The sequence below is a fragment of the Chinchilla lanigera genome, unplaced genomic scaffold (assembly GCF_000276665.1).
Source record: "Chinchilla lanigera isolate Chin_1 unplaced genomic scaffold, ChiLan1.0 scaffold00002, whole genome shotgun sequence".
Classification (NCBI taxonomy): domain Eukaryota; kingdom Metazoa; phylum Chordata; class Mammalia; order Rodentia; family Chinchillidae; genus Chinchilla; species Chinchilla lanigera.
Window position 1 is genome coordinate 42923663 of NW_004955403.1, and position 24667 is coordinate 42948329.

Here is a 24667-nt window from a genome sequence, read left to right on the forward strand (position 1 = left end):
AAATATGTACAACACAAAGGGCAGCCAAAAGAGAGTCACAGCTGTTGATTACTTTTAAATGAAAGAAAAGGAACTTCCTAAAAAACACAGCCTTGCAATAGCCTGGCAATGTTAACTCTGTGCTCATTCTGCTTTCACAGCTCATCTTTGGTTTTCATTGATACGGGTCAGTTCAAGGACTCAGTATAACCAAATTCAAGGAATGGGGCCTATCTTTACCTCTTTGTTTGTTTGTTCTGACTTTGGGAAGAGTGGGCTAGAAGTCCAGTTGAACTGCTGTAAAGATGAAGAGATCACATGTGGATTCCTCAATGCTAATCTACTTGCTTGCACTTAAGGACTTATATCCATATAGATATTATCGAAACCTATAGTCTCTAGAAATCTATAAGGAAGACATAGTTCTAAAAGAGAAAAATTTAGCCATATCATAACCACTGGCAGAATGTAGAAGTAAATGTGTTCATAGACCACATCAGTTAATGATTTGACTCTAAGATTACAGTACTCAGTTCAGAGATGTGGATGATCTTTTGAAAATCTTCCCAAAGGCCATAAAGTGTGGTGTCCCTAAAATCTGAGGGGACTGAGCTAGGACGTTTATGCAAAGCAATCACTTATAGTGATGAGTCTGTGAACAGGTTTTAGGGCATTTATGGGGCTGGTTGTCCTTGCTTGCTCTTCTTGCCTCCAGTCTCCATCAGTGTCCAGGCATTGTCCTTTCATCCAACCCACTGACGGAACCTTTGGCCCTCACCCATCTGACAGAGCAACGTAAACTGTGCCTCCACCACACACAGGGCTGTGGAGAGTCTGCCCTTAGGAATTAGGCCCAAGGGATCCCAGTCCTAATCTGGACTTTGAAAGAGGAGAGGTGTAAGCCTGGGAGTTGTGCTGTGTACTCTGCCGTATGCAGTAGGGAGCGGAGTAAGCAGGTGGCAGAAAGAGAAAGAGGGATTTGGGGAACATGGAGAAGGAAGGGAGAAGGCAACAGAGGAGAGATGGAAAAAAGGTTTGACACCTTAGGGTCCCTGCTCTTGCTTGGTTCTAAGGTCATCTGCATCTCTGTCACTGGGTTCAGTGAGACGCTGCCCTTACATATACAGTTTACGAAATCAAACTTTAGGGAGAGAGGAGGAGAGAGGAAGAGGATGTAAAAAGGATTGAGATAAAATATGTGCCAACTTTCTATGGGATCTGTACTCATTCTGTATAGCAAACATGAACTAATACAAAAAAGAGGGGAAAATACAAATTCAGTTTTAATTTCTGCATCCAAATCTCTCAGATCAAATTTAATTGAACACTCCAGATTAGAAAATTGGGTAGCTATGGATATAAAAAATGATTTTAAAATTTATTTAGCATCTGTTTCTCTTCTGGATAGGGGAGGGACATCTAATTTTACTAATAAAGGAGTTTGCCGGCACAGTGAGACTTCTCAATGTGATGAACTTTCGAAAATTTGCCATCGAAAGCTGTGGCTCGGTTGCTTTTCCTAAGCACAGGGCAAATGGATTGGAAGGACAATCCATAGAATGGGAAGTGAAGAAATTAGACAGCCCAATCTTTTCATGTGACAGATAAGTATCAAAGAACCAGAATAAAGAGATTTGCTCTCCCTCAGCTACCCTTGGGTCAGAGAGAGGGACAGTACCCCCAAGTCCTAGCTTCCAATCCAGTTTATTTTCTACATCACAGGCACACACAGCTGTAAAGATGTCCATGCTCTTTGCCCTCCTCTTCCTATAGTAGACTAAAGTGCTGAGGTGAATGCAATTCCTTGATTTTTTTTTTGTTTTTCTCCGGTACCGGGAACCGAACTCATGACCTTGCGCTTGCCAGGCAGGCCCTTTGCCGCTGAGCTAAATCCCCAGCCCCAAATGCAATTCCTTGAGCGCAACACCTCTACAGGATCCACAGGATCCTGTGAGTGACTGTCAAAGGGAGGGGTAAGGAGAGAGACGTGAGAGAATGTTGTCATGGAAACTCCAAGACAAAGCACACAATGAGGAAGGATTGAAACTCATTCTGCTATCTCCAGCTTTATTTATTCAACTAATAAATCAAGACATCTATGTCAAAACCAATGCAGCGTAAAATAGACTGCAGATAAGCCTTGCAATCCAATCTATATGGTCTTCTAACTACTGGGATCTTTTCAAAGGGGTGCTTCACTGCACATTTGTCTATATCACTGTTACAATTTCTATAACAGTATTTGTGCACGCTTTCCCTTTGTTCTAATTTCTTTCAAACTATTTTGAATTACTCACCAGTGAAGATTAAAATTAAGACAGAATTATTTAGATTATTGTTTTGAGCAGAATTGCTTCTACATATATCACAGGGCAGAAAAGTGAAAACGGCTTAGACAATGAAGTTTTACTGCAGAAGAAGTAAATATTCTTTTCTGAGGGTTTAGGAGACCAAGGGCCAGTGTTCAGCTTACAGAAAAGAATTTTATTCAGACAAGAGTCTGGTCAGAAAAAGAAACATCAGGACTGTCTGGTGGTGTGCACCTGTAATCCCGGGTACTAAGGAGGCTGAGGTGGGAAGATCACAAGTTTGAGCCCAATCTGGACAATTTAGCAAGACCTTATCTCAAAATATAATAAAAAAGGTTTGGGGATATAGATCAGTGCTCATTGGGTTCAATTTCTAGTATTGCCAAAAAAAAGAAACAACAAAGAAAACAAAGAAGGAAGGAAGGAAGGAAGGAAGGAAGGAAGGAAGGAAGGAAGGAAGGAAGGAAAAGGAAGGGAGAAAGAGAAAAGGATTTATCAATCAAACAGCAGACAGCTCGTAATACTGGCCCTATGATTCTGTGGTGTTACTACTCAAAGAAGGCCCTGTCTCTTTTATATCCCTAAGTCCTAGCTCTATGGAAATCCCAGTGCTCCCCAAGAAAGGCATGCCCACATGCTCACTCTGTATGTACATTTCCTCCACTGAAGTCATTTGAGAAAACAATGGTTGTTTACAGACAAGCTGAGGTAGATGAAGTGCTTCAGTTCTTTTATTTCATTAAACAATCTCGCCTTTTTTCTGTATCATAGATTCACAGTTACAGTAGAATCTCAGAACTGAAAAGACCTCAAAGAGCATGCAACATAAATAAGCTGTGGTAGACTGACAACTGGTGTCCCACTTATAACACCCAACTGAACTGAATCAATGTGGTGCTGGATGTGGGAAGCCCATCTGAGGATTGTTGTCAGCAGCAGAAGAGGCAGAACTAAAGAAGTAGTAGTTATGAGGCTGTTGGGAGCTGTTAGAAGCTGTTGGGTGCTGTTAGAAGCTGTAAGGAGCTGTTGGTTCTCTTGGAAGAGCTTGTCATGCTGTTTTTTCTGCTAAACTCGGCTGTTTTCATCATCCAAGGAGCTTAGGACCTTGTGGTCACTGAGAATGGCTTCAGTTCACTTTGAGGGAGCTCTGGTCCTCACTTTGAGCATCACTTCCTGGCTCCAGTGCAGATTCCTCAGCCTTCTAGCACAGATCCTTCATCTCACTGGCACAGACTTCATAGATCCCACCACTGACCTCTGGGCCTTCCCAGTGCAGATCGGTGAAACAGGCCTGCATGGAATGTTGTCATGGGCTCTGGGCCTCCAGTTGGACTCATAGGAGGCATTGTTCTGAGCTCTAGGTCTTCAGCTGCACTCATGCAGGACATTTCCCTGGGATCCAGGCCCTCAGCTGGATTCTTTGGTTTAGTGTGTGGACAGATTTCCTTCACTCTCTTGCATATGATTCTTTGGGTGACTATTATAAATAATATTTTAAAATATATGTCCTGTGTGATACCGTTCCCCTTGTAAAACCCCAAACCATGACACAAACTTTGTTCAAGGAGTCAGCAGAGGCCATGTAACTAGTTAGTCAGTGGACACAAGCTCCTTTTCTATCTCTTGAACACCAGCACCAATGACCTTTATTCTAAATAAAAACTTTGGACCAAAAATGTAATGCACTTTACAGATTTATATTTCAAACACTGGTTTCATTTTAGGGCATAACACTACATTTTCTCTAGTCTATTAGATAGGACTTGCTTAGCAAATAGACCTAAACTGCATTTCCATTCATGAGATTGCTGAATAATGTACCCAGCTCCCTCTCCAGACAAACCTCTGCATCTCTCTGTCTGGCTGGCTCATTCTCCTTGTTTCCTAAACTATGAGTACACCTAGAAGTTGATGAAGAGAATTCAAAAAAGGGATTATTGGGCTGGGGATTTAGCTCAGTGGCACAGCGCCTGCCTGGCAAGTGCAAGGTCATGAGTTCCATTCCTGGTACTGGAAAAAAAAACAAAAAACAAACAAACAAAAAAAGGGATTATTTTGAGAACTTACTGTGAAAGAGAATGGGAAAAAGGAAGACCAAAACAGAAAGATAAAATTTGGGAGAAATTTAAAGATATAGGTGAAAATGGTATTTCTGGGGAAATTTTAAAAATATATTCTCTACTAATTTTCTAATGCCAGTTATTTATCAAAAGTCACTGCTGTTCTAGCACTTAGGAGGCTGAGGCAGAAAGGTTGTAAATTCAAGACTAGCTTGGGTTATACAATGACACCCTATCTCAAAAAAAGTCACTGCTATTTTAAGATATAAAATATGTAATATGACAGCCCAAGTTTTTTTTTTTTTAAATATGTGGAGATTTCCCAATAAGTAGGTTTTTTTGTTTGTTTGTTTTCGTTTTTGTTTGTTTGCTTGTTTTCCTCTCTTGGGTCATGTCTGTTATTTTGTTTTGTTATCTTCAGCCCTAATGTCAAATGTTGACAGTTCCTTGGGTTCCCATTGAGGAGCAGTTAGAACATGAAATCCAGGAGATGGTTAGGACAGGCTGTGGTGCCAGACCCCGAGACATTTCTGAGTTACACTGCCAAAGAACTGAAGGAAATTTTAGAGTCTTTAGTCAGCATCATGCTTAGCTAGAGAGTTTCATGGCCTCCGAATCCAGGCCTTCATTGCTTCTAGAAAGTTGGTTGAGGTTGTTTACACAAAGCCAGGTCACTGGACCTGTTCTTCCCATGGGTCTTTCTCCCACCCTCATCCCTAGAGAAATGAGATCAACATCATCCACCAGACCCCAGAAAATGTACAGTTATCTTTCTGGAAAATGTCACCAGCTAGAAAGACAGGGAGAGAAAGCTGAGAGGGCCAGGCTCCAGGCAAACATGAGTAGGAGCCCTGAGCTGCTGCTTCGTAGTTGTCTTAGTTACCTCTTCTCAATGAGAGACATTGTAACCTCTTCTCAATGCTGAGACAAAATACCTGACACCCAACGTTAAAGAAGGAAAGGGTTACTTAGCTCACAGTTTGTAGAGGTTTCAGTCCATCATTGGCTGGCTCCAAGGCAGGAAGACAGGCATCACAGAGGAGAAACAGTTCTTGGCAGGCAGAAGGTGGCAAAGCAACAAGGGATGACCACAGCTCTTTCTATCACTTATACCTTATCCAGGCTACTCAGGATGGGTAGCACTCACACCCTTAATCCTAGTGCCCTTCATTTTAGCATTATACCACAAATCAATCCCAGTGTCAAACACCATCAATCCAGCCACCGTTGCAAAAGTCCCACCTATGACCACATAAGGCTTTAGAAGGGCATCTAGACAGAAGCCATAACAGTAGTCTTGAGTTCCCAAGAGTTTCTAACATCCCTAAGCACCCATCTGCCTCCTCATGTTGAAATGGGGAGGGGGGCAACATATATACCCACAGATTAGAGGTTTTTAATAAGAGGAAATAATGCAAAAGAAACCTTGTAGGTCAGGGAGTGTTAGCATTATTTTGACTAATGCCCAGCCATATAAATTAGAAATTAAGGAATTTACTTTCTTCTTATGATACATGGACAGACAGAAGTCAATAACTGTCATTTAGGAGCCCATGAACTTTCAGCATGGAGAGAATAAATTTACCAATTTGGAGCACAGCAAAGGGGAAAGCTTACTGGTAACATGCAGATTCTTCTGTTGGGAAAGTTCACTTAAGGACCTCAACACTATGACATGTATGTGGGAATAGAATTTACTTTCATGTATCCAACCCTTCACTCTAATAAATATTGTTCTCAACATCCCAAGGTTCCTCAAGGATACTTGTGACTAACCAAGGTCTCAACATCTATACCTGGTAAGACAGTGTTTCAATCAGCCTTTTGATACTCACATGGTTAAATTTTTAAATATGAAAGTACTGTGTAATTCTTCATAATATTTCAGTCTGCTCAGGGATAAACAGGTGGAAAAACCAGTTTTTGTTAACTTTGCTCCTTTTTCTAATACCCAACAACAGCAAGGGTCATCTGGTTAACAATAGCCTTAAAGCATTGAAAGTACTTGTGCATCTGAAGGAGTTAATTTTATAACTGCGGTCTCTTTCCATGGAAGAAGGAATCGCATGTAACCAGCAAGGTCAAGGATAAGCTTTTGTAGCCCTACTGCCTCCCCAGGCCCTGGAGTCACTCTGTACTTGCACCTCTGACTCCATGACTCCCCTGGCTCTGCCTGGCATCCTACTGGTCTTGCTTCTCCACTTCTCTCCTTCAAGACAGAACTACTGAGGGTCCTCATCAGTAGCTCAACACTTTGGTACACAAATCTCCATAGTAACTATGAAGCAGGTGGCAGGACCAGAGTTTTCAAGATGGGAAAGTCAAGACTCTTAGTGGCTTGCTCTAGGTGAGAGTTTGGACTTGGAGCTTCTGGCTTGTCAGCCAGGGACTCTGGAACAGATGTCTGGGTGTGCATTTACACAGGAGGCTGAATAAGGCTGGCAAGGCTGTGATCTAGTCTTGGGCCAATTCCCAAAACACCTTTCCCTAGAGAAATGGTAGCAGCTCTGAGGATTTGGCCTACATCCCAAAAGAAGGTGAGGAGGGAACGGAAGTGGGGAAAGATGGCATTTTCAGGCCATCTCAGCATCAAAAAACAACTACTGTGTGACCCCAGTCCAGAGACAGGGTTCTGACGCATGAGTATGTCATTTCTCTTAAATCCCTGTGGGAAATGAGAGATAGGAGAACTAAGATGGAATGTAAACTATTTCTCAAGGAAGTATGCTAGTTCTCTTCTTTTAAGAGCTGCCCTCTGGAGGAAAGTCAGACTCCCCTTTTCTCCTTAACTCTTCACTGCGATTATGCAGGCCCCCTGCTAAGAAGAAAAAAGGAAAGAAGGTGGGTGTGTAGCAGCATGTAGGAGACAGGCACAGGATCTGGCTGAAGCAGCATCACCTCCAAGCCCAGGGAGGGCCCTTGGTTACTGTGAATTTCATCCAATTCTCCTGCGACTTCCCTGACAACCCACACCCCCCGTGCCAACCTTCCTTCTAGCTCACTCCGCCAACCCCAGCAATGCAAGCCCTTCCCTCCTACCCTTGTCACTCACCCCCACACAAAGCAAGCAAGGTGTCCACGCTGCCAGGAAAAGGAATTTGAGCGCATAATTTTAAATTTCATGTGTCCCTTTTGAGAGTAATACATGAGCTAGATGGTGAGGAGGGGTCAGAAATACACCGAACAAGTTGCTAACAAGGACCAGGCACAACCGCGAGCAGAAGCAGAGACCCTGCGAGGTGGAAGAGGCCCTGGAGACCACAAGAGGGCCATTTTCCCTTCCTGATGGGAATTGGCTTTCACATCTGTAAATGCACGTCCACTTGGTGATAGGTGGAAACGGGAGGTGGACATGGGGCCTGGGCAATCAAGTGATCAAGGAGGAGGCCCAGTATTCCAACGCTGTGCTCCAATTCTGGAAATGCCACCACTTACTGAAGCTTCCCTTGCTGTCCCAGAGTGTACCCTGGAGAATAGGTTTTATTTTTGCCTTTATCTTTTTGGAAGGAGAGGGAGGATTTCTGCCTAACCGCATCCCAATCTCATCTAAACTTGGAGGTTTCTGGGTGGTGATGAGAATTAAAGGGGCGTAAGAGGACATGAAGGGTACGGCTGGCACAGTGCAGGGACCCGCAAACACCTGGGTACCTCCTTGCCTTGCCCACTTGTCTTCTCCTATAAAGCCTGTCCTTCTTTACTCAGCTTTCCCTCTCTGTCCTTTGGCAGAAATCTTGGGAAATAGTTATTCACCCAAATAAAATGTTGCAAGTGGCTGGAAAGAGGGCCGAGCCTAGAGAAAAGAGCTAAGCGCAGGCTGCAGAAGACTGCGTGGCAGGCACCTCTGCCATCCACACCAGCAGAGGGGAGACCCAGGGTCAGAGCTGGGAGCCAAGGTGAATGTCTGTCCCGTCTCCGTTCTCCATGCTGGGGACTGGGGCACAGATGAATTCTTACCTGGAGTGGCAGAGCGGCTGGAGGGGCTGGGTAGCTCCTGCTGATCTGGATGACTGGACAGTATCTGTAGAGCTGTGCCTTTGTCGCAGGTACTTGGGTACCTGGTTCCCCTCCATTGCTTTCCGGGCGACACTGAAAGGTCATAGCACCTCCTCTCTGCACGGCTCTTGGGCTCCTGTCAGCAGCAGAGGCCACGGTGGCCTGTGGAGGTGGGCATTCTGGGGCAGTCCTAGACAGAGGGTCCATGCCCCACAGGTCCTGGGGGCCGGAAAGGACTGGCCAGCGCTTGCAGCCCGTGGAGGGAGTGCTGCTTCCATGGCTCATGACAGGAGCTAGGTTAGACAGCCCGCATGACAGTCCAAGTTTCCTCGAGGCAGGGGCCAGGCAACGCCCCCAGTGTGGGGATCCGCAGACACCACCCCTTTTTACATTCCTCTGCCAGGATTTCCCCTCTCCTTGTTCCTCCGGGGAATAGCAAGGGAAAGCCGCCGGCTCCTCTGTCCCAGGGTCTTCTTCATACAGCAGGCTTAAAGAGGCAGCAGCTGAGCCCTGTGTGCGCCGGAGGTCCCAGCCTGCCAAGAAGCCTGTCCCGGGACTTGAGAAAAAGTGTCCCTCCTCCAGGCCCCCTGGGGCTGCCTTGGAGGCTGCAGCGGCTGGAGACTGGGCGGGGAGAGCTCGCGCAGGGGGCGCCTGCAGCTGGATGAAGAGGAAGGAAGTTTTCAGCTGCTGTTGCCTAGGCTGCTGGGCCATTTCCTCCAAGGGGGTAGGGCTGGTCCTTGGCAGGGTCAGGTTTCAGACCTCAGTGCCCAGGGATGCAAAGGGCGGCAGCTGCGGGCAGACGTGACTCAGCCCCATGGTTCCCCAGGCAGCCTCAGGAGGCAAAGCAAGGACACACCTTCCGCACCCGGGGGAGGCTCCAGGAAGGGTCCAGGGGATGGTGTTTACTCACTTCTCAGAATCACAGAAGCACGGAGGGAGAAACATCTGTAAGAGAGGGTGGGAGGGGGACAGTGAGGACTTGGCCTTTCTCACCTGTGTGGGTCTAGCTAGAATTACTTTTCTTTAACTGCACCTTTCCTCCTATTCGAAATGAAAACACTACTCATTTCATGGTTGAACCCTAATTTTTTGCATTAACTCTAGCAATGATTTGGTGTCTGACCTGTGAGACACTGTGTCCCTTAGAAATGAAGCCTCCAGTACTCTTCGAGTGAACTTGAATCTACTCTGTATTATTTTTCCTACTTTAAAGACCTGTCTGGTAAAAAGTATAACCATTGTAAAGCATTTTAATGTTTTCATGGAACTCCACTTTGACGACCGTGGTGATTCAGCAGTCCTCCAGGAAGAGTGCCACAGTCCTATGTTAAAATACTGTGCTTGGGCCTGTGATTTGAAGGTGTCTCCTTCAAAATTCAGGTGTTGTCAATGTAGTAGTATTAAGAGGTGGGGTCTTTGGACAGCTCCTCTCCTTGGAAATGGATTTAGGGGGCTTCGTGCCGCATTCAGTAGCTTGTCCTGCTTTCCCCCATGTGTGAATGCAGCGAGACCCTTTGCAATACTGGTGCGTTGGTCTTAGACTTTACCCTCCAGAACTGAGAGAAATAAATGTCTGTTCTTTACAAATGACCCAGTCTATAGTAGTTTGTTATAACAGCACAAAACAGACTAAGACCCTTGGCATCACCAAAAAAGAAATGATAAAGATGAAAAAGAAAGAGGAAAAAAGGAAGAAATAAAAATATGTACAGGTAACACATGAGGCTGAAGGTTTTTAAAAATAATATAGGCTTTTTTTACTTGTGAGAACAAAGCATTCCTTTGCTTTTAAAAATGGGGACCATTTCTTTCCAGCATAGTATACCAGGTAATTCAAAACTATGTAGAATATAAGCACAAGCAAAGGAAGCCTAAGGAACACATCTGCACATTCAGGTGAGTAACTGACATTCAGAGTGTTTCCATGGGTTCAGTACCTCATGGTGGATAAGGCACTTAGCGCTGACCTTATTCTGGAGGACAGAAGACAAGGTGAGGAGGCTCTTGGCTTTATCAATTTGAAATACCTTGACTTAAAGAGAACAAGGACATTGTCCTCCGAGACACTGTGAGCATGTGTTCCAGAAAGTTCCTTCCCCTTGGTATACGTAGTGTGGACCCGAGCTGTTTCTCCCTCCCTGGCTCCTCGCTATTCCGTATCCCAGGGAGCAACTGGAGCCATCCGAGGTGGCCCTGGCTGCTATGGCTGACTGGACCGAATCTTTGAACATGCTCAGTGTGGTTGACTGTGGTCCTAAGTTAGTTTTCTTTTTTAAAATGTTTTCACATAATTTTTTCATTGAAGGTTATACCCTGGCCCTCACAGGCTAAGGGAAACCACTATGACAATCATCACAAACACAGGAGAAAATATGGCAAAACAAAATTATCTCCAAGTTTAATTACATGTTGCTAGATCATACTCATTTTCATCACTGTATGAGATCATGTCTTTTGTAGGTAAGGTTCACATCTTTTTAATGCAATTCTCACACAATCCTGTAAAAGAACTTGCTTTTACACTGTAATTGTTCAACAAATACAAGTTTGTTGACAAATGAACTGCCAAAAAATGAGAAGGGCTGTGTTTTGAAATAGAACAGATATTTGGGTGAGAAAGAAACATTCTGTTTCAGCCTCTAGAGGTGCTGAACATTCTATCCGGTGCTTTTGGTAACATATTCCAGGCAACAGGGACAGTCCTCTGACTCTGGCAGTGTATTGCTGTCAGAGCTCAGGGAAGGGAGGTAATTGCCAGATCCCTCTTTAAAAAAAGAAGCATAAAGGGATTTATTAGGCAGAATTTTTAAAGTACACACTCAAAGATACAGTGCAGGCCCACTTGTGAAAGACATCCTCTAGTTGGGAGGCGGGGATATTTTTCTGTTTGGGGGGCTAAAAATCTGCTGAATTTGTGAATCTATAGAAACTTTGGACTTGGTTTGCAGGAAAAAAAAACTGATGACCACCCACAGGTTGAAAGACAATGGCTCATTTTATAGGTGAAATGCCCAGTCTATCGGTTGCCACTTTTTTTAAAGGGGGGTGCTGTAGGATGGTCTGCCTAAACACAGTCTTTGAATCTGTTTGAAATCTTTGAATCTGTTTCTTTATCTTTTGAAGACAGCTGACCCAGATAGGCAAGGGCACCCAAAGCTATCTCAGGTGCGAAATTTCTCTTCAACTCCTTTGTCTCTTCCTTTTTAAAATTTTTTTTTGGTACTGGGAATCGAACTCAGGACCTTGCACTTGCCAGGCAGGCACTTATGCCACTGAGCTATATCCCCAGCCCCTCCTTTGTCTCTTTCTGACTGAAGTTCGGTTGTCCAACTTCCAAATAAGAGAAGGTACCAAAGACGCCACGGTTGTGTCTGTGGCATATCCAGCGCCCCTTGCTTTTCTTTCTTCCTATTTATTTGTGAGCTCATCATAGGGGTGATTATTGCCAAAGATGTCATGTCCAGGTTGTGTGGACTGGACCAGAAGAAGTGCAAATCAGAGGTGGACAACACTTGACTGTGGACAGGAGGGCTGACTTAGAGGACATGAGTAAGACACCTCTTCGAGACACCTTTAAATACTAGGAGACACTAACGGGCTTAGAGTTTTTATGCCAAGTAGGGGCAAGTGCCAGAGAACATGGACTACTGCTGTAATGTAAATAGCACAGTGACTAAAAGCAAGCAATTTGGTACCAGATAATCCTCTGAGTTCTACTCACACTGGGTGGCCGTGTGACCATGGCCAAGTTACTTAACCTTTCTGATAATTAGTTTTCCCTAAGATTAGGTGGCAATATCTGTTTCACAGGGTGGCCATGAGGTTTAAGAGGAAGTATATGTAAAACACTTATATAACATAGTACTGTACTTGACACATAATAAGTTCTTAATAAGTATTAGCTATTCTTACAATTTATACTCACACATTTTTAAGGCCTTGGGGAAATTGGTTCACTCAGCAGAACAACAGGGGTTGTTTTATGAAACACTCATGCAAAATGAACATGAGATGCGATCAAAATATACAGAGAACATTTACATTTTTGAAAAGTTATTATAGTAATAGACACCTTGTCATTGATCCCCTTCAAAATACTCCACATAGCTTAGAACACATCTCTCTCACTGTTCTTGCCACTTTCCGAAGAAGTTCTAGATGTCTTCTTTTGAGATTGTTTTTGGTGAATGTTGCTGCTGAGTGCCATGACCCAGAAAGGCAGCCTCATAAAATACTGTATTGACTAGTTCTGGCATCGTATGACTTCCGGTTGTCCCCAGAGTCAAAACAACCATGAGAAGTAAGCATTTTGAATTGATCCAGGACATCAAGGCACTCACAATGGCACAACTAATGATACTCATGAAAGAGGACTACCAGAGCTGCTTCTCAAAGTAGTAAGAATGATGGATAAGTGTGTTCAAAGCAAGGGGGAGCATTTTGAGGGGGATTAATGATAATGTGTCCTTTACTGTAATAAATTTTTTAAAATTTACACATTCACTGTAGTGTTCGAGCATGTATATATATATATATATTTATTTATTTGGGTTTTTTCACTCTGCAGTGTGTAATCACATGCATGTTTTTATGCTTCACGTCTGAAGGGTAAACATCTAAAGCTAAGCAGTTGATTGGAATGTGGGAGTGTCAGTAATGGATATGGGGTTGGAGGACTTAGACTTGGATTCTGGAGCAAACATCTTATTAGCTGTGATTCACAGCAGATCTCTGAACCTCGGTGACTTACCTGTAAATACACTAAATACATTTCTGCTCTTCTTACCTTATCAAATTGTTTTGCAGATCAGGTGGCATAATCCCTGTAGCAGCACTTTGTAAATACAAATCTAAGTTGCGATAGTATTATATAACAACTTTACTAACAATCATTCTTAACTAAATCCTTGTCTGATTTCTCTTAAGACTCACTCAGAGATTTCCAAGTTTATTTCCTGTTTTTCTACAACTTCACTATTCATAAAAAGTGAATGCAAACAACAGCTAATATAAACTGTAATCGACTTCGGCTCATGATTCTTCTCATGCTTTCCAGAGAGCTGAAGAACATTCTAGAATCGAGAGTTCAGCACCATGGACACTCTGGACATGTTTCAGAGCATTCTCTTCTCTTGTTTCTACCTTGTGACAGCCTTAGGAAGTAGGTAGCACACTCTTCCTTTTGGAAATGTAGACAGAAGGAGAGAGAGAGATGGAATAACTTGCTTTAGGCTACACAGAGAGATCAGTGGTTGATATTGGCATTGAAGTCTGGCTCTTCACTCCTCTCCACTGCTGGTGTGTCCATCCTGCCTGTCCTTCCTATCTCTAACATGGGTGCCCAGGAAGGCTCCCCGACCCACTGCTCCTCTGGGAACTTTATCTTCTCTACGTTGTCATCCTAACATTTCTAAGAGTTTACTTCACTCAAACTAGTGTGAAAATGGTATCTTATCAGGACATGTTGCTCAAATTGAAGGAAATGAATTCTCCTCAACATGTGGTTGTTCTGGAGAACAAGTCTTAGAGGCCAGGAAATCCCAAGAATTCTGGAAATGTTCCACTGAGTAGGAGTCACATTCCAGCTCCTATTCTCGCCCATTCTCTCACTGCTGGAAGTTACACTGAGAACTCTCTGAAGTTCCTGGGCCCAGTTTGGTTGGGACAGGTTGGGCACTCAGAAGCTGAAGAAGATGAAATGGAAGTAACAGCTACAGCTCTTTTCCTGCTATATGGATGGTGTTTAGAAAATGATGGGGCTGGGGATTTAGCTCAGTGGCACAGCACCTGCCTAGCAAGCACAAGGTCATGAGTTTGATTCTCAGTACTGGGGAAAAAAAAAAAAAAAGAAAGAAAATGGCTGCATTCTTTTTATTTTTATTTTTTCTTGGTACTGGAATTTGAGCCCAGGGATTTCAGACTACACTACATCTCCAGCTCAATTTTAAAATTTTTATTATGAGTCAAGTTATTGTGAAGTCATTAAATTGCCCAGACTGGACTGGAACTTGCCATCCTACTGCCTGGGCCTCCTAGAGTGCTGGGATTAGAGGTATATGTTAACATGCCCAGCCATAAAGCTGCATTCCTTTATTTTTATTTTTTATTAGTACATGTTTGCAATACATAATAAACACATTCATTGTGGGGCATTGGTCCATACACATATAGAATCTTAGTCCCTTTTATTTCCCTTCCTCCCCTTTCCCTCCTCTCTCCCTCCATCCCTACATGAAAGATAAAGCACAGTGAGGCTTTGGCACAGGCCTTGAGGACAGAGTGATGGAAGGGAAACCTGAGTGGGTGGAGAGGTTTGAGGAGGTGAAGGAAGAGAAGGTGCATCTAGGGCACAGACATGGGGTCAGACCGTGAGGTACAACCTGGGAGAGTTAGCAACGCCAAGAATCAACACTGGCCATTCCTAGTCATGCCCAACCAGACAGGCTTTAAGCTGTCCCAGTGTACTCTCCCTCCCCATCAGTAACACATCTTCTGTATTGAAGCTGTGTCTTGGTTATTTTCCTCTCATTGCTGAGACAAAATACTTGATGTCCAAAATTAAGGAAGGAAAGGTTTATTTAGCTCATAGTTTGTGGAGGTTTCAGTCCATACTTGGCTGGCTCCAAGGCAGGGTGGCACATGGCAGAAGGCAACAGTTCATGGTGGTGGGAGACAGCAAAAGCAACAACAGCAAAAGGGAGGAGCTGAGGCCGGCAGCCTCTTTCCCTCCCTTACATTGTAATGCAAACTACCCACCCCAAGGTAGGCAGAGCATTCACACCCATAATTCCAATGCTGGACCATGAACCAATCATAAACTCTAAAAGCCAGCCTCATGACTGTATGTGTCTCTGTAGAGACACCCAGTCACAAACCATAACACATATTCTCCCATTATGATAAGAAAATTCCCAGAGTGGTGAGTTTGATATAATATAATGGTGTGATGACAGTAGCTACTGCCTTAGTCCATTTGGATAGAAATATCATAACAAAATAACATAGATTAAGTGACTAAAAAAGTTTTACTTCTCACATCTCTGGAGACCGAGAAGTCCAAGGTCAAAGCATTAGCCGATTACGCTGACTTCTCTTTCTAGCCTTATATGGTGGAGGGGGCAAGCGGTCTCCCACGATGAAAGACCTAATCCATGGTGATTAGACCCCATAATCTAATCACTTCCTGAAGGCCCTGCCTCCTAATACTACCTATTAACTTGGGGGTGAGGATTTCAACATTTTACATATATTTCTTCTAGTCCTGGGAACATGGTTAATGTCAGAGTCTACTTCAAAGACACAGATGCTGAAGTCTGCAGGAGATAAACTGTTTGCCCACGGTGACAAAGGAATTAAGTAGATGCAGCCCCAGGTCTTTCAAACTCTGACATCTATTCTTTCAAAGAGGCCTCGCTGCTTCCCAGTGAGTGCACTCAGGAGTCAACTTTCTCTGTCTTACACACCATCCCCTCAGCTCATCAGCTTTACACTCTTCCCAAACTGACTTCCTTGTGACCATTTTTTTACCTCTTCCCCAAAAGCAAGCCCAGCTCATGTCATAGGAGATGGCTTCACATCAGATAGTTCTCTTGCGTTGGTTATTTATGGAAGAACCAGATGGGAAAGCTTGGGAAACATTCTAATCTGAGAGTCTCTCATTTCCATCCTGTTTCTATTTCCTTTACTGCCCCCCACCTCCACCCCATGCACACAGAACATCGGCGCGTTCAGAGCAATGCTTTGTATTTTCAGTTGATATGTGCCTATCCTGGCGTCTGATCACACAGGCAGGCAGCTTTTGAAGTGCATGGAAACAGTGCTGGAACAGGCAAGAGTCCGGGACTGTGGTGAGTTCAAATGCTCTGTTCTGTGTCATGAGTGACTTATGAAGCCATTCACACTAAGGAAGTACAGGCAGTTAGGGACTGCATCCTCACAGCCAGGCAGGGGCAACCCCTCATTACAAAAAGTGATGTGCTGAAGAGCTCGGGATTTCAGTGACGATGGAGATGTAAGGTGTTCATTCTCCCCTCTAATGGCTCCAGGTTGTCCCTCCCTGAGATCACCTCCACATGGCTGTGAGTTTCCTGGAAACTGTATTCACAGAACTTGGTTAGATGAGCAGGAGCTGGCTTTGAGGGGCACAGTTCATGAATAGTCAAAGGAGATAGAGAGCCGGGCGTGGTGGCGCACACCTGTAATCCCCGCCCTGGGGAGGCTGAGGCAGGAGGAGCATTGCAAATTCGAGACCAGCCTGGGCTCCAAAGTGAGCTCAAGGGCAGCCTGAACTGCACAGTGAGACCCTGTCTCAAAAAGACAAAAAAAAAAAAAAAGAGAGATGATTGCCTCTCTCTGTCTGCCTCAGTAATGGCTGCAATTTTATCTAGCGCTGCCCCCAGCCAAGCACTTCCCATGTGCTATTCAATTTCGTTCTCAGCAGGCTGTCAGGATAAAGACATCCCAGAGAAGAGGCACAAGGTCACTGACAAGAGGCTAAGACATCTGAGCCCCCTTTGTCCCAACTCTAAGCCGGACTCTGCTGTTCCATCCTGAGCCTGTCCTCCGTCTCCCACCACCGGGAGTCCTCTGCTGCTTACCCCTGCTGATCCACCGAGTCTATGACTGCTGCTACATCAGTCTCCAAGACCTGGCTCGATCATGCCTATTCCCAGCGGTCATCCATGTCTCCAGGAAAAAGGTCAGCTTTACGGCCAGGACTTTGCCTGCACCTTCTCTACTATTTTCAACCTTTCTCCCACTGTTCCCTTCTCCTGTGTGATCTGCCTCAGGCAAGGCTGTCCTCAGACCCACCAAATAATCCTGACTCAGTCCTTTGCTGGAGCTCTCCGTCCTTTACTCTCCCTCTCTAACCAAATGTTTGGCCTTCTGCATCCTGTCCAAACCCCTCCACCTCTACAAGATCTTTGCCAGCCACTCTACCACTTCCTCATCTAGTACCTTCTGCCAGTAACATTCATTTTTATGCCAATCACATATTATTCCTTCTGGCGAATGTAAGAAAGACAGTGGAAAGACAAGACATTTTCTTTTCCTGCAACTCCAATTTAGTCTCGAAAGCCATCCAAATAATGTTGCAACTCTTTATCCCGTGAGTAAAACATTTGGCTCAATTAAAACTCAGACCAGAACCGTAGATTGGTATTTTTTATATCTACCAGACAACAAAATCCATGGAAACACTATCAACATATGACAAATTCACCCTTGTATCTGGCAAGTGAGATCTGACGTACCAACCTGCTCAGTGAAATAGTGCTTATTTATGTTTTCAATATTACAATTTTTCCTCATTAAAAAGAAGTTTGACATTTTAGTTTAAGTGGTGTTTAAGGGCTTGTGGATAAATATTTTTATTTGCAATCACAGATGCATCCCTAGAACAAGTATATTATTACACAAATGTTAACTAGAGCAAAAGCAAGTACAAAATAAGTGGTGTTGAGAAATTAAACAAAAAATTAAGCCAGTCTTCATATTACTGACTTTAAATTGATTAAAGTGAGATTTACCATTACTTTTTTCTGTGTTGTGTCTAGTTTTAAATGAATGAATATTTTATAATTTTAGATGAAAGCTCATTTCATTTATTCTGTAGTTTATATTTTAAAAGTTTATACAAATTATAAATAATTTCACCCCAAAATTATAAAATTCCATTGTTTGGGCAATCCTCACTCCTCTTTTGAAAGTAAGAATGAGAAATGTGCTATTTTTGGTGACCATGGCTGTTGAAAGTGGAACCACATTTAGGATATTTTCCAAATGAATAAGACAGGGAAAGTACTTGTTGATCAGCTAGATTTGCCATTTAACCTCCTCAGATATCTCCCTCTTTTGTATAGCAAGAAGTACATGTACCAGGTGTGATAAAAAATACAGTAAATGTATTTTTTGATGTAATTTTAAAAAAATTATCATAAAAGTACCACTGCCATTAATCTCCTTCAAAGTATTCCACTTTTGTGAAGCAGTGTTTAAAGAGAAGTGAAAAAAGGTTTTTCAGGCTTTAATAAAAATAACTACTAAACATATATTGAGTACCCATTTACCCTGGTGCCACTACCCTCAGATAATGGTTCTGCAGGAATGCTGTGAAGGTAAAATAGTAATCCTTAGCTCATCTTGGGAGTCTTGTTTTTTTGCTCTATTCCCTAATTCCTGCAGTGGGAGAATGATCTAGAAGTCAAGAACCAGCTACCTAGTTCAATAATAAATACAATGCCTGTCCTAAGAAAGGCATGTTGTGGTCCATTAAGCAAAAAGAAGGTAGCACTCTAGATTCTAACAAGCCCAGATAATAGTTGATATCCTCACTAGTCCAACAAGGATTCCTGACAATGTTTCAGGATTTCTGAGGTTCTTCTGTACTTTTTGTGTTTTGGTGTCCAGGATTATACCCAGGGCCTCATGCTAATGATGTGCTCTATCCCTGAGCTACCCCCACCCCAGCCTCTTGCTATGCTTGTTAGCTTCTTTCCAAAAAGGCTTAAGGAGGGTCACCCACTGAAGACAAGTGTAGGCTTTGATTTGGAGAAGAGTGAGTGAAAGGAAAGCATCCTCAGCCTTAATTGGATTGCGGTCCTGTTCTCACCTTTCACCAGCAGCACACATGTAAAAATCTAACTGCTGTGTGTAAAACATAAAAAGACCTGCCCTTACTCAGAGTGACTGAATAATTGCCACTCTGAATAATGTTAGGATTTCAGAGAAAAGTTAGAGTCCTGTTGTTGTTGAACATCCTTGTGTGCCAAGTAACATAAGTCCTGTATCTCAGAGTCTACAGAGGTGACCATGCACCCGTCAGTGTCCAGAAGCAGTGTGGAGCCTCAGGGGGTGCTGGCTCCATGGATAAGTCTGAGTGGAGACACAACAAGCAAATACCCTTAAAGCACAATGAGCTCAAAAGAGCCATGGGGTTCAGAAGGAGTATTCACATCAGACTGCACACATAATTCAGTTGCTGGTTTAAATCTTTGAGCTCGTTTCTCCTTAATAACAGCACAAGCACCATGTCCCCATGACACAGTGAGTTAAGCACATAGTAGGCATTCAATTAATATTTGAATATTGTTAAGTGATATATAGATGGGTAAGTTTTTGCTTTAATAAGCTATTAATCTAATGGGAAAGAGAGAAAAACATACCTTTACTGCAAGGCAGAATGTGATAAATATTGACCAAAGGGACAGGAAGTGAGAGACTAATTTTGATGGTGTTCGTGGGTGGTCTCAGGGAAGGAATGCCCTTCCAGGTGAGCATGGTAGGGCAGCATTCAGTCCTCCTGAGGACACTGGAAAAAAGACAGAGAAATGGAAAATTATATGGTAAGTTTAGGGGATGACATGATTCTAAGAGGTGGAAAGTGTTCAGAACGTGTAGGACTTACAATGGGAACTAAAGTTGGAGGGGTTCTTTTCAGATCATGGAGGGCCTTGAAAATCAATTTAAGGGGATCTGTTGAAGGTCTCTAGGAAGTGGTGTAGTTTGGATCTGAAATGTTCCTTAAAGGCCCATGTGTCAAAATCTTGATTCCCAGCCTGTGACATTATTCAGAAGCAGTGGAACCCTTAGGGGGCAAGCTTACTTGAAGGAATTATGTCATTGGGGGGTGAGACCTGTTCTTTCTGCTCTCTTTTGTCTTCGCTTCCATGAGAACAGCTTTGCTCCACCATGTACTTCCCAATATAATGTACTGCCTCATCACAAGCTCAAAAGCAACAGACTGGACCCTTCTAAACCATGAGCCAAAATAAACCTTTTTTCACTATAAGTTGATTTAATGCAGGTTTGTTACAGTAACAAAATGCTGACAGACCTAGGTGGTGATGTTAAGTCTACCAAAGGTGGTCATTAGTATATGCAGTTCTGTCCTGCAGGCCAACAAACTTTTCTTGAGTCTCTGGAAAAAGTTGCTTCCCTCTACTATGCCAGACAAGAACAGGAGGACTCCAGAGGACTACAAACTTACCTTGAGCTAGGCATGTCACAGACAGCATTTCAGCAGTTCCTACAGGACACACTAGTGCCCTGTGTCAGAGACACTGACAGAGACTCTGAGGCTAACTGACCAAGCACTGGCCCTAGTAAGAGGAAGGCAGAGATTTGAGTCCAGGTTGGCCTCATTTCCAGGTTGTTCTCTGCCACACTCAAGCTGTGGCCCTTTAGGACACCAATTGACATGCTGCCCATGAAATACACTCTATCCTTTTATGCTGGTTAAAAAATGAAGTTGATATGGAGCTTTGAGCCATGCAAGGACAAAGTCATATTGAGCAGCAGGTGCAGACAGAGATGGGCATGTGGATCTCATTCATCTGTGTCTTGCAGATCAAATAGTCTTGACAGCCTTGATAGGACATGGACAGGCTGTGAGCATATGTGTTTATCACACATGTTACCTGTCTTTCAGAAGGAAATCTTGCCTTATTTGTCTTAAAAGGCCATGTCAAATAAGAGTAAGGGGTAGGGGGCAGAAAGCAACACTTAAAAGTACAGTTATTTGAAAATAGGATTCTTTTCACTAAGTTTGTACAGCTTTTAAATGGCAGAAAATAGCTGTTTATTCTGTGCAAGAGCAGGCCATCTTCTTCAGTTTAGCATCACCTATCTTTCCTTGGAATCAGGAGGGCCTTATAAATGGAAGAGAAAATGGTTCTTCTATGAGATACAACTTCAAAGATACAAGGAAGGAAGACCTCTTTAGCCTCAAAGATATGTCCATCAAGGTGCCATAGAACTACAAGTTCTGTCCTTCCACAGCCATTTCTCTGGGTTAAGCACTGGTTTTGAAGTGGGGGTAGTTTCTCCTACAAAACACAAATTCTTCAGTGTTAGAGTTTGGCTCTGGAATGTCTGCCAAAGGCCCCTGTGTTACAGGCTTGACGTCCAGCCCATAGTGTTATTGGCAAGTGGTGAAAACTTTAAGGGGTGGAGACTGGTGAGAGGTGTTCAGGTCAGTGGGCTGTGCCCTTGAAAGGAATAATGGGGCCCTGTCCCACCCTCTTTATCTCTTTCACTTCCTGGCCATGAGATGAGTGGTTTGGCCATCCTCACGTTCCTGCCATGATGTGTGGCCATAGGCCGCAAAGCAATCATTGAGTGGATCCTCCAAAACTGTAGGCCAAAATAATGCTTTTCTCTTTGTAAACTGATTATCTCAGTTATTTGTTACAGATACAGAAAGCTCCCCAGTATAGTCTTGGAGGAGAAAATCAACAACACTCTTGAGATCTCAGTGAATTGGGTCCCTTAGGTTGCTTACAGGTAGACAGATTGTCTGGGCCCAGCAGCCCCTGAGATTGGGGAGGGGGTGCAGGAGAAGAGAATGGACTGCAGCAGGCCAGAAACAAGCCTCCGCAGCTCCTGGCATTGTAGGAGAACTCAACCAAAGTCAAGAAGGCGGGCCACTAAAAAGTCCTACAGTGGCTCAGAGTTCTTGGGTTATTTACAGTAGTAGTTAGGGAAATTTCCTGTAGTCCTTTTCAACATGGGAAATACAATAAATGATGTTAAAACGTATTAAGAAAACTAGTTTCACTCTTTCCAAATCATCACCATGACACATATTTGCATCTAAAACAAACATCCTAATATGTGTGGATGTGTGTGCTTTTTGTTTGCCTTTCATTTTGCAATAGGGAAAAATCCAGTGAATACTCTTTTAAAAAAATCCAGCCAAGCAGAAAATTGGGAAGAGCAGCTGCTGAGGAGAATGTGTGCATGGGGTATAAATGAGTCCTCTTCATGCCAGATACTCTGTCCTCTGGGTCGGAGACCCATGGGAGGGGCTGGCAGTGATGATGTTTGAGGAAGAGAGCAATGATGTTTGAGGGGAGAGCAGGGAGCATGTTTGTTTTAAAAGCCACTCCTGACATGTTTTGCATTTTTTATTTCTAATATCTCTTGGTTACTTTCCTCTTTGCTGGGACAAAATACCTGATGCCTAAAGTTAAAGAAGGAAAGGTTTATTTTACACACAGTTTGTAAGGTTTCAGTTCCTAATCAGCTGGCTCCAAAGCAGCATGGCTTGGCAGAGGGGCAATAGTTCGTGGCAGCTGAAACAAAAGCAGTAAGAGCAAAAGAGGAGCAGCAAGCCTCTTTTCCTCCTCTATGTTGTATGCAGGCTACCTGCCCTAGAGCAGATGTAGCACTCACACCCCCAACTTTATCACTAAACAATGAACCAATCACAGATTCTAGATTCAGCTGCATCCAAAAAGCACCCCCATTATTGCATGGGATTTGGGGGGGACATCCAGACACAAATCATAATACAGTATGAGTCATGGGCACAGGAGGATGGCTATGAGTTCAAGGCCAGCCTGGGCTACATAAGCAAGATCAAGGCCAGCCTGAACAGCATAATGAGACCCTATCTCGGGGGGAAAAGAAAGAGCTATTTCTAATGAGTGAGGTATTGGTAGTGGCAGGCCTGGGCTTTGCGGAGGGAATTCCCTGCCTCAGCCATTTCAGATGGGTGAATTTAGACAAGTCCCTTGGGCTTTTTGACCCTTTCCATCTCATCTATAAAATGATGATCACAATAATGTCTGCTTTGCATTGAATTGAACTGAAGCAAGAACCATTTATAGAATGGATATTGCTATGTACAAGTGAGCTATTTTTCTCAATATATGACTTTAATCAAAGTTACAAAACATCTCTGGCAAACATGTCTTCTTGGGTGATTCTGACTAACCAGATTTTAAAGGATAAATAGAAATTAGGCAGTGAAAGAGGTGGTGAGAGAGCACTGGTTTTTTCTGCAGGCAAAAACATGCAAAGAAACCACGAGGTCTGTAGTTTGCAGGGCAGGTTGAGGCCTGCAGACTCCAGGGAAAGAAGAATGGGCAGAGATGAGCCCCAGGTAGTTTGGCTCAGTGGAATGAAACAAGAGACTTGCTGCTTCTTCTGAGGGAGGCAGTGGCAAGAGCTGGATACCAAAAGGTATTATATACTTTATTAGACAGTGTTGCAGTCAGGGTTTGCAAAGGAAATAATTTAATACAGGGCACATAATTTATAGGATTATTTTATAGTATTTTAAGAGTATAGTATTTTAAGAGTCAAATACAAAAGAGTATAGGAAATCTGTCCACACACTAAAGACCCAAATAATCCAGCTGATGGCCTGGATCCCACAGGAATGTCCTGTATGAGTCCAGCTGAAGACCTAGAGCCCATGGTAATGCCCCCCCATGAGTCCCACTGGAGCCAAGAGCCCAAGATAATGTGTCATGCAGGCCCGATTCAAGGATCTGCACTGGGAAGGCCTAAAGGTCAGCAGTGGAAGCTAGAAAGTCTGTTCCAGAGAGATGAAGAATCTGTGCCAGCAGGCTGAGGGATCCACACTGGAGCCAGGAAATGATGCTCAAAGTAGGGACCAGAGCTCCCCTGAAAAGTACCACAGCCATCCTCAGTGATGACAAAGTGCTGAGATCCTCTGATGATAAGAACTGCTAAGTTCATATCAGGAAAGCCAGCATGACAAGCTTCTCCAGGAGACTGAACAGTGCACCATCTTCCTCTCTGGGGCCAGGAAGTGATGCTCAAAATAAGGACCAGAGCTCCTCCAAAGTAAACCATAGCCATTCTCAGTGACAACAAGGTACCAAGCTCCTCCAACAATGAGAACAGTGGAGTTCATATCAGGAAAGCCAGCATGACAAGCTCCTCTAGGAAAACCAATAACACCTCTTCTTCCTCTCTAGTTCTCTTTGTTGTGCTGCTGGCAATAATCCTCAGGTGGGTCCTCAGCACTCATCACTGTGCTGATTCAGTTCAGCTGGGTTTTACACGTTGCCCACCAGTTGTCTATTCGCCACAAGGAGATGGGATTTTTGTACCCTAGAACAATGTTTTACCTACTGTCTTCAGTGAAATTTTAATAAATATATTTTTAAAAGTTTCTTTGATCAAGTGAGTTCTGGAAATGATGAGTTATACAGTTGAGTCTGTTTCTTCACTCAGACCCATACATATGTGTTGGGATCGAGTCCAAGGCTTACATATGTCCAGCAAGCACTTTACCGCTGCCCTCCATTCCTCAGTCTTAGCCCAAGAGGTTTAAGTATCAGACATGATCAAAATAGAGGGTGAGGGGCTGGGGATTTAGCTCAGTGGCAAAAGCGCCTGCCTGGCAAGCGCAAGGTTGTGAGTTCGGTTCCCGGTACCGGAGAAAAACCAAAAAACAAAACAAAACAAAACAAAAAAGCAACAAAATAGAAGGTGAATTTAAAATTAGAAATGTATTGCAGTTAAGGACACATTGCCAGTAAACCCTCTCAGAATACTTCCCCTGGCTTT

The 24667-nt window shown here is 43.6% G+C and overlaps 1 protein-coding gene across 1 annotated transcript in view; it reads right to left on the reverse strand.

The window, feature by feature from the left end:
• Window positions 1-19652, reverse strand: part of Psd3 (pleckstrin and Sec7 domain containing 3) — a 500607-nt gene extending 480955 nt beyond the window's left edge. Inside the window, exons 1-2 of the mRNA XM_005373608.2 lie at window positions 19507-19652; window positions 8303-9286 (exon numbers count right to left, since the gene is read on the reverse strand). Coding sequence (XP_005373665.1) covers window positions 8303-9052 — 750 coding nt within the window. The 5' untranslated portion in view covers window positions 9053-9286; window positions 19507-19652. The remainder of the gene's footprint in view (window positions 1-8302; window positions 9287-19506) is intronic.
• Between the last annotated feature and the right edge of the window lie 5015 nt (window positions 19653-24667).